Source organism: Leptodactylus fuscus, chromosome 1 (assembly GCF_031893055.1).
Source record: "Leptodactylus fuscus isolate aLepFus1 chromosome 1, aLepFus1.hap2, whole genome shotgun sequence".
In the NCBI taxonomy this organism is placed as follows: Eukaryota; Metazoa; Chordata; class Amphibia; order Anura; family Leptodactylidae; genus Leptodactylus; species Leptodactylus fuscus.
In genome coordinates, this window is record NC_134265.1 from 330612684 (window position 1) to 330625226 (window position 12543).

The 12543-nt window shown below is 44.9% G+C and overlaps 1 protein-coding gene across 1 annotated transcript in view; it reads right to left on the reverse strand.

Annotated features, from left to right (window-relative positions):
* Nucleotides 1-9071: 9071 nt before the first annotated feature.
* The window catches only part of HTT (huntingtin), a 119886-nt gene continuing 116414 nt past the window's right edge, over nt 9072-12543 (reverse strand). The window contains exon 67 of the mRNA XM_075261015.1: nt 9072-11968. Coding sequence (XP_075117116.1) covers nt 11755-11968 — 214 coding nt within the window. The 3' untranslated portion in view covers nt 9072-11754. The remainder of the gene's footprint in view (nt 11969-12543) is intronic.

Sequence of the window (12543 nt, forward strand, 5' to 3'; positions counted from 1 at the left end):
AACCACAGACACTGTTAGGACTCATCTGGTGAAGGATCCTTGTCGAAAACCCCCTTTAAATGAAGGTCTTCTTGAGATCTGTAAGGGTTTATGACAATGGGCTTTGTAAACTTGATGACCCCTTTCAAGTGAAGAGGAAACTGAATATTTTTCTTGAAAGCAATTTCAGTACAAGATCAAGGACAAGAGAAGAATGATGAATTCAGCAGCTCTTCTCAAGATTCCTGTGCCAAGCGTCTTAGAGATACTCCACTCCTTTATATTTACATTGTGGAGAGTTCACTTAAGCTTAACCTGATTTTTAAGCAAATTTCAGAGTATAAAATCCATAGAAAGCAATGCAAATAGTGGTTTCCTTCTTGGTCTCTCAGAACTTCCCAATGGTCTCTAATTCTCTATAATCCTACAATCCCTGAAATTCTGACCTGGTGCCGTCCTGGCCACAATCTGGTCTTTAGTCATCTGGTCATTAGTCTTTAGACTACCATAGAACTTAGTTATCAGAACCATAAGTTACCTCTTTGGGAGAGATTTCATTACTAAATATTCATCATCAATATACAATATGTCTGAATTGGATCAGGGAAAACTATTACCCCTGACCAATGGCTGGGGTAGGAGGCTAAATCTTCCATCAGTACCCCATAGAAGCAGATGCAGTATAACTTCTGTATTGGTATCATATACCTGCTCTTCTCCAATCTCACAAATCTACCATGAAGAGGACAACAGAGAGAGTTGCTGAAGTTACCTGGTTAGACCAGTTGGTCAGTATAAGTCAGCCCACCAGCGGCGTAACTAGGAGTGGTTGGGCCTGAAGGCGAACATATGAGAAATGCCCCCTCCCCCCACAAACCGCACTCCTACACACAGTATTATTCCCCATAGTGGCCCCTGCACACAGTATTATCCCCCATAGTGGCCCCTGCACACAGTATTATACCCCATAGTGGCCCCTGCACACAGTAGTATCCCCCACAGTGGCCCCTGCACACAGTAGTATTCCCCATAGTGGCCCCTGCACACAGTATTATACCCCATAGTGGCCCCTGCACACAGTATTATGCCCCATAGTGGCCCCTGCACACAGTATTATTCCCCATAGTGGCCCCAGTACACAGTATTATGTCCCCATAGTGCCCCCTTCGCACAGTATTATGCTCCGTAGTGGCCCCTGCACACAGTATTATGCCCCATAGTGGCCCCTGCACACAGTATTATGCCCCATAGTGGCCCCTGCACACAGTATTATGCCCCATAGTGGTCCCTGCACACAGTATTATTCCCCATAGTGGCCCCAGTACACAGTATTATGTCCCCATAGTGCCCCCTGCGCACAGTATTATGCTCCATAGTGGCCCCTACACACAGTATTATTCCCCATAGTGGCCCCAGTACACAGTATTATGTCCCCATAGTGCCCCCTGCGCACAGTATTATGCTCCATAGTGACCCCTGCACGCAGTATTACACCCCATAGTGGCCCCTGTACACAGTATTATGCCCCATAGTGGCCCCTGCACACAGTATTACGCCCCATAGTGGCCCCTGCACACAGTATTACGCCCCATAGTGGCCCCTGCACACAGTATTACGCCCCATAGTGGCCCCTACACACAGTATTATCCCCATAGTGGCCCCTGCATGCAGTATTACACCCCATAGTGGCCCCTGCACACAGTATTACGCCCCATAGTGGCCCCTACACACAGTATTACACCCCATAGTGGCCCCTGCACACAGTATTATGCCCCATAGTGGCCCCTGCACACAGTATTACGCCCCATAGTGGCCCCTGCACACAGTATTACGCCCCATAGTGGCCCCTGCACACAGTATTACGCCCCTGCACACAGTATTATCCCCCATAGTGGCCCCTGCACACAGTGTTATGCCCCATAGTGGCCCCTGCACACAGTATTATACCCCATAGTGGCCCCTGCACACAGTATTATCCCCCATAGTGGCCCCTGCACACAGTGTTATGCCCCATAGTGGCCCCTGCACACAGTATTATACCCCATAGTGGCCCCTGCACACAGTATTATCCCCCATAGTGGCCCCTGCACACAGTGTTATGCCCCATTGTGGACCACCCATGAACAATTATGATACTTTGGGGTCTTTTCAGACCACAGAGTATAATGATCGGAGACCAAGGGGAGGATACAAACATAAAATAAAATATTACTTACCTCCCCCTGGCTCTGGAGTACTCCCCGTTGATTTCAGTCATCTTCAATGTTGGTACACATGTTACGTGGGCCAGGCGTGCATCATGACGTATAATGACACAAGCCTGGCCCACATGACATCTGTGACTTCACCAAACAGGCCCGAAGACTGCCGGAGCGAAGGAGAGTTTTTTTTATGTTCCCTCACCTTTCCTGGGCCTCCGATCATTATACTCTGGGTCTAAAAGGACCCCAGAGTATAATGATAGCGGTGTTTGTGGGGTTCATGGGTCCGCAGCCTCACTTACTAATCCTCACTCCTGATCACAGCTACATCCTCAGAAGGGGAAGTGCAGGGAGCCGTGAGCAGCAGCAACGGGGATCGGTCAGTAAATAGGGCCAGTTACCAGCTAGGGTTACTCCATCAGGTAACAGACTATTTATAAGGAGAAAAAACACACACAACAGGGTCCGGCCGAGCCCCCTAATGTCCCAGGCCCTGTGACAGCCGCTACCGCTGTTACCCTGGCTCACTATTAGGTCAATATCACAGTCTGGAGATGCACCATAGCCCTCTCACTTTTAGAGGTTGCCAAAATTGTGCCTCCATTTTATGGAAGATTTATTTGCCATTGTTACCTGCCTTACTTCAGACAAACAATTAATTTTTGCACCATTTATCATTGTCTCCTGCACCACCATCAGGAGCACGCCAACCACCATCAGGCTCAGGAAGATTTACTATAGAGATTGGCCTGAGGAAACTACCACCACAGACTTCCTCACTACAGGCCCCGTCATGACTGCACCAGCCCCTGTGGGGTGCCGGAGGATTGATTGAGCCCAACCATGACAACTACGGCTCCCATACTCCCTCCACTAGGCATAGTTAAATCCTGATATAGCTGGATCCAGTGCCGCACCTCTCATGAGGCAACCTGAAGCGGCTTAGCGTCAGCGTCACAGAGCGGTGGATTGGGGCAGCGCTGCCCTGTGGACGCAGCGCTGTGGACGCAGCGCTGCTCCAGCGGCTGCCCCTCATGCTTAGCAGAGAGCAGGTCCTCTCCCTGCCTGCTAACACCGCCCCTCTGCCCAGCATCTCCCCCTCCTCCCGGGGAAGGGGGGGGCGGCTTTCTGACGTCCGCCTCAGGCGGCACAAAGACTAGGTTCACCCCTGGCTGTCCCCCATATTCCTCCTTATTCTTCCCCCAGTTTCCTTTAGTTTTTACTTCGTTCTGTTTTTGTATTTCGTCTTGTTTTGCCTCAGACCTCATTCTTTGTGGGATTTCCCTACTTGTTTTGCGGTTTGGACTCTCTAGATAGAATTGCGCATCATTTCCACGGTTCTCCTAGTTTCTATCTGTCGCTATATTTTGTGTATTTCCTTTTACTAACAAAAATGTGAAAATCTTTAAAAATAATCCATAGAAACCTGCAGCACATTCACAGTGAGGCCTGAATGGCGCTTGCATATTTTTTTCGCACAGAAGTCGACACAAAGGAGAAAGAAGGAATCACATCTTTCCTTTATTGTTTCCCTTTCTTTTTGGATTCACTTTAGACTTTGGCTCAAAAAACGGCATGAAAAACTGCATGTGTGAATCTAGTCTTAAAGGGAATCTATCGGGACAGAAATCCTGACAGCTAAGTTTTATGGGGAAATACAGAGAAAGTATAAACCAGCCCGGGAGAGGAGAAGTGTCCCCCATGCCGCTCCCCGCTGGCTTTTCCCGGCCTGGCTCAGTTTGATTGACGGATCTCAACCAATTTGCCTACAAAAACGTAAAATATAGATGTTTTTTTGACGCGGGAACTTGTCAGGTGCTGCCCGTGGTTCACGCAGCGTGAGTCTCCTGCCAGATTCCCTTTAATGTGGTTTTCTTCCATACATAAATATTAACCTTCTAAAATCCCATCTGTAGTAAGCGGCAATGCACACAATGACAACTACCCAAGAAAACAACAAGCCGACAACGAATGACAATATCACACTCAAAAAACTGTGTGATCGTACAGAACAGATTGTGTCCGCAGGATAGTACATGTCCTTCTCTATATTAGGTTATCTTGTAGCTTTGTCCACATGACCCCTGTAGAGATGAAGGAACTCTCTATTATGGGAATGTTCACACGGCGTTTTTAACAGGCGGATTTTGACACAGAATCCGCATCAAAATCCGCCTGCAAAAAAGGCTCCCATTCACTTCCGGGAGCTGGAAGAAGCAAGATGCTCATTCTTCAGGTCGAGTTGCCTCGTGATTCGGCCTGAGGACTCTCCCTCCTCCGGACTAGGCCCATTCATTGGGCCTAATCCGGAGTGGAGAGTGCAGTTGAATGCCGGTGCAGTGCACCGGCTTTCAGTCATGGGTACCCAGCTTTTGGTCCGGAACCTGAGGCAACCTCCACCTCAGGTTCTGGTCCAAAAACCCCGTCTGTACTTACCCTCACATAGTCATGGCCCACATGGGTGCATGAATAGGGTTTTCTCATTATACCAGCCAATCTAAGAACAGGGTAGCCGGGTCCTGCTTACTTGAGAGGTTGCCTGAAGGAAACGCACGCACATGCTCACGCTAGCAGGTCTGGTTATCACCGATACATTACTTGAGATAGTAATTCAGCACAATAGAAGTTAACAGCAATGTCTCTGACACAACAGAAAGGTCTCCGTCTCTCAGTCTACTGGTTCGCTCTGCTTTACACTGGGGCAACACACAGCAGTCTCCCTGTTTACAATGGAGTCACTTACAGCCCACATGGTTTTCACTTCTCTAGATATATATCATTGTCCACAATGGTAGCTTTTGGGTACAGACCTGGACCGACATAGACAGTCCTTTTGTCACTGATAGAAAATTTGTGCCCTGGTCACAGTGAGGCTTTTTTAGGGAACATTTTAATTGGTCTCGTATGTCTCAGGACTGACCCCCCCCCCCCCAAAAAAAAAAAAAATAAAAAAAAAAAAAAAAATTTTTTATTTGTTTAGCTTTTTGAGACTAACCTATCATTAGGGTATATCACAAATATCAGAACTGTGGGGGGCGAAAATCAGTACGAAATATATTTTGATATGAAGACACCACATTCGGAGACTAGCAGCATAATGGCTAAGAGTAAACCTGGAGCCACTGGCCAGATTTTAATAAATTTTAATCATTGTCACACCAATCCTCTTCTGCCCTTTTACTTTTTAATGCATTATCTTTCTCTCTATATATACAGTCCTATGAAAAAGTTTGGGCACCCCTATTAATCTTAATCCTTTTTAGTTCTAAATATTTTGGTATTTGCAACAGCCATTTCAGTTTGATATATCTAATAACTGATGGACACAGTAATATTTCAGGAGTGAAATGAGGTTTATTGTACTAACAGAAAATGTGCAATATGCATTAAACCAAAATTTGACCGGTGCAAAAGTATGGGCACCTCAACAGAAAAGTGACATTAATATTTAGTAGATCCTCCTTTTGCAAAGATAACAGCCTCTAGTCGCTTCCTGTAGCTTTTAATCAGTTCCTGGATCCTGGATAAAGGTATTTTGGACAAACAATTCAAGTTCAGTTAAGTTCGATGGTCGCCGAGCATGGACAGCCCGCTTCCAATCATCCCACAGATGGTCAATGATATTCAGGTCTGGGGACTGGGATGGCCATTCCAGAACATTGTAATTGTTCTTCTGCATGAATGCCTGAGGATTTGGAGCGGTGTTTTGGATCATTGTCTTGCTGAAATATCCATCCCCGGCGTAACTTCAACTTCGTCACTGATTCTTGAACATTATTCTCAAAAATCTGCTGATACTGAGTGGAATCCATGCGACCCTCAACTTTAACAAGATTCCCGATGCCGGCATTGGCCACACAGCCCCAAAGCATGATGGAACCTCCACCAAATTTTACAGTGGGTAGCATGTGTTTTTCTTGGAATGCTGTTTCTTTTTGGACGCCATGCATAACGCCTTTTTTTTTATAACCAAACAACTCAATTTTTGTTTCCAAAATGAAGCTGCCTTGTCCAAATGTGCTTTTTCATACCTCAGGCAACTCTATTTGTGGCGTACGTGCAGAAACGGCTTCTTTCTCATCACTCTCCCATACAGCTTCTATTTGTGCAAAGTGCGCTGTATAGTTGACCGATGCACAGTGACACCATCTGCAGCAAGATGATGCTGCAGCTCTTTGGAGGTGGTCTGTGGATTGTCCTTGACTGTTCTCACCATTCTTCTTCTCTGCCTTTCTGATATTTTTCTTGGCCTGCCACTTCTGGGCTTAACAAGAACTGTCCCTGTGGTCTTCCATTTCCTTACTATGTTCCTCACAGTGGAAACTGACAGGTTAAATCTCTGAGACAACGTTTTGTATCCTTCCCCTGAACAACTATGTTGAACAATCTTTGTTTTCAGATCATTTGAGAGTTGTTTTGAGTAGCCCATGATGCCACTCTTCAGAGGAGATTCAAATAGTAGAACAACTTGCAATTGGCCACCTTAAATACCTTTTCTCATGATTGGATACATCTGGCTATGAAGTTCAAAGGTCACTGAGGTTACAAAACCAATTTTGTGCTTCAGTAAGTCAGTAAAAAGTAGTTAGGAGTATTCAAATCAATAAAATGATAAGGGTGCCCATACTTTTGCACCAGTCAAATTTTGGTTTAATGCATATTGCACATTTTCTGTTAGTACAATAAACCTCATTTCAATCCTGAAATATTACTGTGTCCATCAGTTATTAGATATATCAAACTGAAATGGCTGTTGCAAACACCAAAATATTTAGAACTAAAAATGATTAAGATTAATAGGGGTGCCCAAACTTTTTCATAGGACTGTATATACTGTATATGAGTTTCTATCTGTCTGTCTATTCTTTATGCATGACGACTGGACCGATCCTCATCAAATTTGGCACACAGGTACATCAGGTGTTGGGGAAGATTTTAGACTAGCTCTCTCTAACCAATACAAACCTACAAGTCTTTCACTCATATTCCAACTGGCATACACAGAGGATTATTATTAGATACACAGCTCAGCACACACTATATCACACATCAGGGGATTAGATACACAGCTCAGCACAGTAATCCTCTGATGTGTGATACCGTGCTGAGCTGTGTATCTAATTCTCTGTTGTGTGATAGTGTGCTGAGCTGTGTATCTAATCCTTTGATGTGCGATACTGTGCTGAGCTGTGTATCTAATTCTCTGATGTGTGATACTGTGCTAACCTGTGTATTTAATCCTTTGTGTAATACTGTGCTAAAATTGTGCCTCTAATGTATGATTGTGTGCCGAGCTGTGTATCTAATCCTCTGATATTGTGTGCTGAACTGTGTATCTAATGCTCTGTGTGATATTGTGTGCTTAGCTGTGCATCTAATCCTTTGATGTGTGATACTGTGCTGTGTATCTAATCCTCTGATGTGTGATAGATACACAGTTCAGAACACTATCAAACGTCAGAGGATTAGATACACAGCCAACACACAATACCACACATCAGGTTTCCATAACAACTGTAAGAAGGTGACAGGCAAAGTGCTGGAGTCCAGATATATCAGCTCCCGGTTTCTGACATATGTGTGGTCCATGGCGGATCTTAAGTAGGCCTCAGCCCAGGTGTAGATCCTGGGCTCATTACTAGACCAGAAATAGGCTGCAGATCCTGCAATGCCAGGGCAGTTCCATGGAGTGAAAGGAGGTGTATGATTCTGTTTTGTAACCCTGAGTCCGCTGAGACTTTATTGCACTTGGTTTGCTTGTATATTTAGGTTATCTGTTCTGTTTAGTCGGTTGCTCAGACAAGCAGGTTTTTATTTTTGCCTGAAGTTAAGGCTGTATTTTGTTTTGCTCATTTTGTACCTGAAGTCAAGGTTTATTTATTTTCCTGTTTTTTGTTTTCCCTAAATAAACCAGTTTGCTGCATAATTTCTGTCTGACTGTTTGGGTCTGTACCACTGCTTCTATCGAGCGTCCTTCCCCACACAACCCAGTCATTTTTCGTCAGTGCTGTAGGTCAGCTTAAGGGTATGTTCACACGGAAGAAAAGGTCACGGAAACCTTTTCTGCCGTGTGAACATTCTGTGGGACTCATCGCAACTGAATGTGCAGCATTGAAGTCAATGGGAGCCGCTTTTGGCAGCTGATTCTGAGGTGGATTCCGCGTCAAAATCTGCTGCCAAAAAAACTCAATGTGAACAGACCCTTAAAGGGGCAGGGTGCTGTTGGACACTGTTACACAAGGTCACATACACACAGCTTTACTCCAGGTATCCATAACAACCGATTGCAGCTTTTTTTCTTTTTTAATCTAGATTATCAGTATGTCTTTGTAGAATGGGAGGAAATCCACGCAAACACAGGGAGAACATACAAACTCCTTGCAGATGTTGTTCCTGGCGAAATTCGAACCCAGGACTCCAGCGATGCAAGGCTGCAGTGCTAACCACTGAGCCACCGTGTTGCCCCCGCACGTTTTTCACTGATATCCAAACTGAGATACACATGATGCTTATGGACACACACACAAATGACATACAAGATACACTGGTGCAAAACTGGGCATTTCTTATGGGGCCACTACCCAAACACTTCCCTTCTTCTAGTTTATCAGTTTGGCGAGTTATGAGCTATACAGAGAGCAGGGCCAAGCCCTTCCTGGGAGTCTGTCACCAGGACACAACATATCAGTCCAGTGCTTGCAATCTTCCTTGTGTTATTCCCTGCACAAGCTTCCTGTTGTCAAGTAGGAGGAGCCTTGAAAAAAAAAATCTGTGTTTTGGTGGAGCAGTGTATATTATGGCACATAGGGCTTGTATGGAGAGACAGTGTGTACTATAGTAGATAGGGCTTATGTTATGTGGTACCTATAGATCATAAAACAGGACGCCTGCTCATTTTACAATTCTTTAATTCAGGTGCAATATACCGGCAATCTTTAATTTAAACATACATCTGAATATATTCTCTGTTATACTGTGAAAACAAACAAAGTCTGGACTCCGGAGATTTCCCATCATAGTCCAGGGCAGAGTACAAAGTGGTCTGATCCATGAAACACTGGAAGTACATGAGCTGAGATATGGGTTAAGAATGAATGGGCCCAAACAATGAACCTGGTCACATGACGATGGATGCAGTATAATGATCGGGGGTCGGTGATACGGCGGGGCAGCAGATTCAGGTGTCCACATTTAAGCACCTACGGTGTGTGGGTGGTCAAAGGGTTAACATTTTACAGGCCCCACAACAAGCAACAAGATGCTCAAGACAGATGAAAGCTGCATTGTGATTGGTTGGTGGGATCCAGCGTGCTTATGACAAATACTAAACTCTCAGAGCACAGAAGCAGGAAGTGTTGTCATGGGGGCGCAGGGAATCTTTGTGAGCTTCACATAGGAAGAAGATGCTTTAATTTATTATATTAAAACACGTTAAATTAGCTTTAATATAGATTTATTTCTACACAAGACCAAAAGGCCTTGAATAAAATATCTAAAATATTGGGAGTGTTGGAAGGAGACACAACCTGCCGAAATATCTGTAAAACTGCAGAGAGGCTAAGGCCGGCTATATACACTAGAGAGTGGTCAGCCAAAATAGCAGATTCGGCTGTGAATGGTCTTTCAAGCAGATCGGCCAACCAATCACAGATTGGACACGTTGGATATTTTTGGCCAGTATGTGCCATGATTGGCCAATCATTAGCCAAGTTGTAACTATCTTACATGGTTACAGACTACAAACAAACCATGTGTAGTCTGATCTTGCTGTTCTATGTTCCGTCTGCCTCCTCTGACTATAGGGGACAGATGGAAGACCCCATCACCATTCCTATTATTGGTGAGGGGTTTTAGTTGACATACCCAAAATTCTTAAAATAAAGCAACCTCATACTGTTGAGGCTTAGCCTTTAGTAGCACTAACTAAAGGGTCTTGAGACTACACTATTGATGACTTATCCTTAGACTAAGTCATCAAAATCAGATCCGCAGGGGTCCCACACCCAGCACCCTTGCTGATCAGCTGTTGGACATGACCATTACTCAGGCTGGACTACAATACCAAGCACAGTTGCTATACCATGTACAGCACCATGCTTGGTAGGCAGTGAGGAGGTACCATTTAGTCAGTGAGGGTGCTCTGTGCCGGACCCCCACCGACCTAATATTAATGATAAGAGATGAGCGAATATACTCGATCAAATACCTCCGCCGCATAGCTTCCGGTGCAAAAACACTTCCGGGGCATCAAATTTTTACTGCCCATCCCACCTTCCCTGGCGCCGGGAGCTATGCGGCGGAGGTATTCAATCGAGTATATTCGCTCATCTCTATTAATAACCCATCCTAAGGATAAGTCTTCAATATTACACCCCTTTCATGATTTCCATGGCAGTGGTTACTATACTATAGCACAATTTCAGGTACGATCCTTTTGGGGGCGTAATATTCAGGTGATTTCCTAAAACAGAGTGAAAACAATTGATACTAGTCAGGATTTATAGTAAAACATGAAGGAATTTTTCGTCACATCCCGTCCTGTATCCAGGCTTGTGACTGTCATAATGACTTTAATGGGATGACAAAAATCCATTTTGTTTGGGCCACAGATTGATAAGAGAGCAGGCGTTACCGGTGAGACGACCATGATAGAGCGGAGCGGCTTTGTAGTCGGCTGTAGGTTTTACAATTATACATATCTTACACAGTATAGAAATAGAAGTTAAAACCATTTATACCCAAAATAAGGGAAGGAAATCAGGAGGTTACTGCAATGCCCATTACGCACACATGCCCCCACGTTTGCTGGGGTAACCCTGGAAATCAACACAAACCTCTTGGTAGCAGGAGTCCCACACGTCGTGGCATTAAAGACTATCCCCATCTGGGGGCACATCATTCACAATCCTTCTGGCTCCAGTCCTCGTCTTGCCTTCCTATGAAATCTAAAACAAGTCTGTGCAACAGAGAGGCAGTCTATTGTACAGCCGGCAGAACTTCCTGTCATCGGTCCCCCAGACAGGAAGTTCTAGGCAACCAGAAAGTCTGAAGAATACACTAATGGTGATGGGGCTGCAAGCAGAGACAACACAAGTTTTTAATACTCATTGTACTAGGTGTCTGTGGATTTAGGCTATTAATGACGTCGCCCTCCATTAATACTCATTACGCGTGGCTGTCACTACAAGCACCAGAGGCCAGAGACGCAGTGCTATGTGCCATCGTCAGGACACTCCACAAAGTATTACTAATGGATCCCAAGAGGGGAGGGTGGATGAATACGACAACGGACTGGACTGCTGAATATGGTTTAGTGGTGCAGGTTTGTGTTGTCAGAGATTCCCAGGAGTAGAACGTGTAAATGAACAGGACATTTACATTCACTGTATTAAAGAAAAAAAATCTAGTAGCGATCAGAATATATTTACAAGAAGCGACATTCAGAGCAGAGTGCGAGTCACAGTGACTGCAGAGTGGGGAGGAACGTTCAGAGGAGAGGTCTTCGGGAGAGGTGCAGGGTCTTCCCTCGTCTTGCCATCTCTGCTCCTAAAACCATCCTCACCCATAAAAGTGCTTAGAAAACGGTAACCTTGTGCACATTCTGTAAGCACATCAAGAGACTGTGATAGGGGCTCCCGGGGGCCGCCACCAGCTCAAACACCGACTGAAAGGCTCTGCGGTCCAGTTCTTCATCGATCTGATGCTTGTAAAAGTCTATGGCCACTAAACAGAACAGGTTGATGTCCACGGGCTCAGATTTGCCCATTCTGCTTATCACATGCGGCAAACTGCAATGAAAGTTAAGGAGAACACGTATACTGAAAAGGGTATACTGCTTAGGGCTCAGACAATGACAGATACGATATAAGGAGGGGCTCCGACATTCAGGACCTCTCATGTATTGGCTAAAGTAAAAATGGTCCTGCTTTGGAGGACCTGGCACTTGACTTCAATGGGAGGCATGTAATACCTTACTTCACCTGTAGGGGCACTGCAGGGAAATGAAGCACCTCATCCCCAGATTACTGCAAAATGATGAGGGGTCTCAGGGGTCACAATTAAATAAGTGTTGGGGAATTTACTTTTTTTTTTTTTTTTAAAAAAGGGGTTATCCAGGGACTCTTTAACCCCTTACTACCTTCAGGGTTCTATTTTGGCCCAACCTCTGGTTTCTGGACTGGTTCTGAACCTGGGTCATATGAGCTGATCTGCCTACTCTGTCCTCTCCTGCAACAAAAGGTATTTACTTGTTCTATGGTGACTATACTAATATTCATTGTAATAGTAAAGGCAGCGCCCATTATAAAATTTAAAGGGGTATCCCAAACTAATTGATGACCTATGCTTAGTATAGGTCATCAGT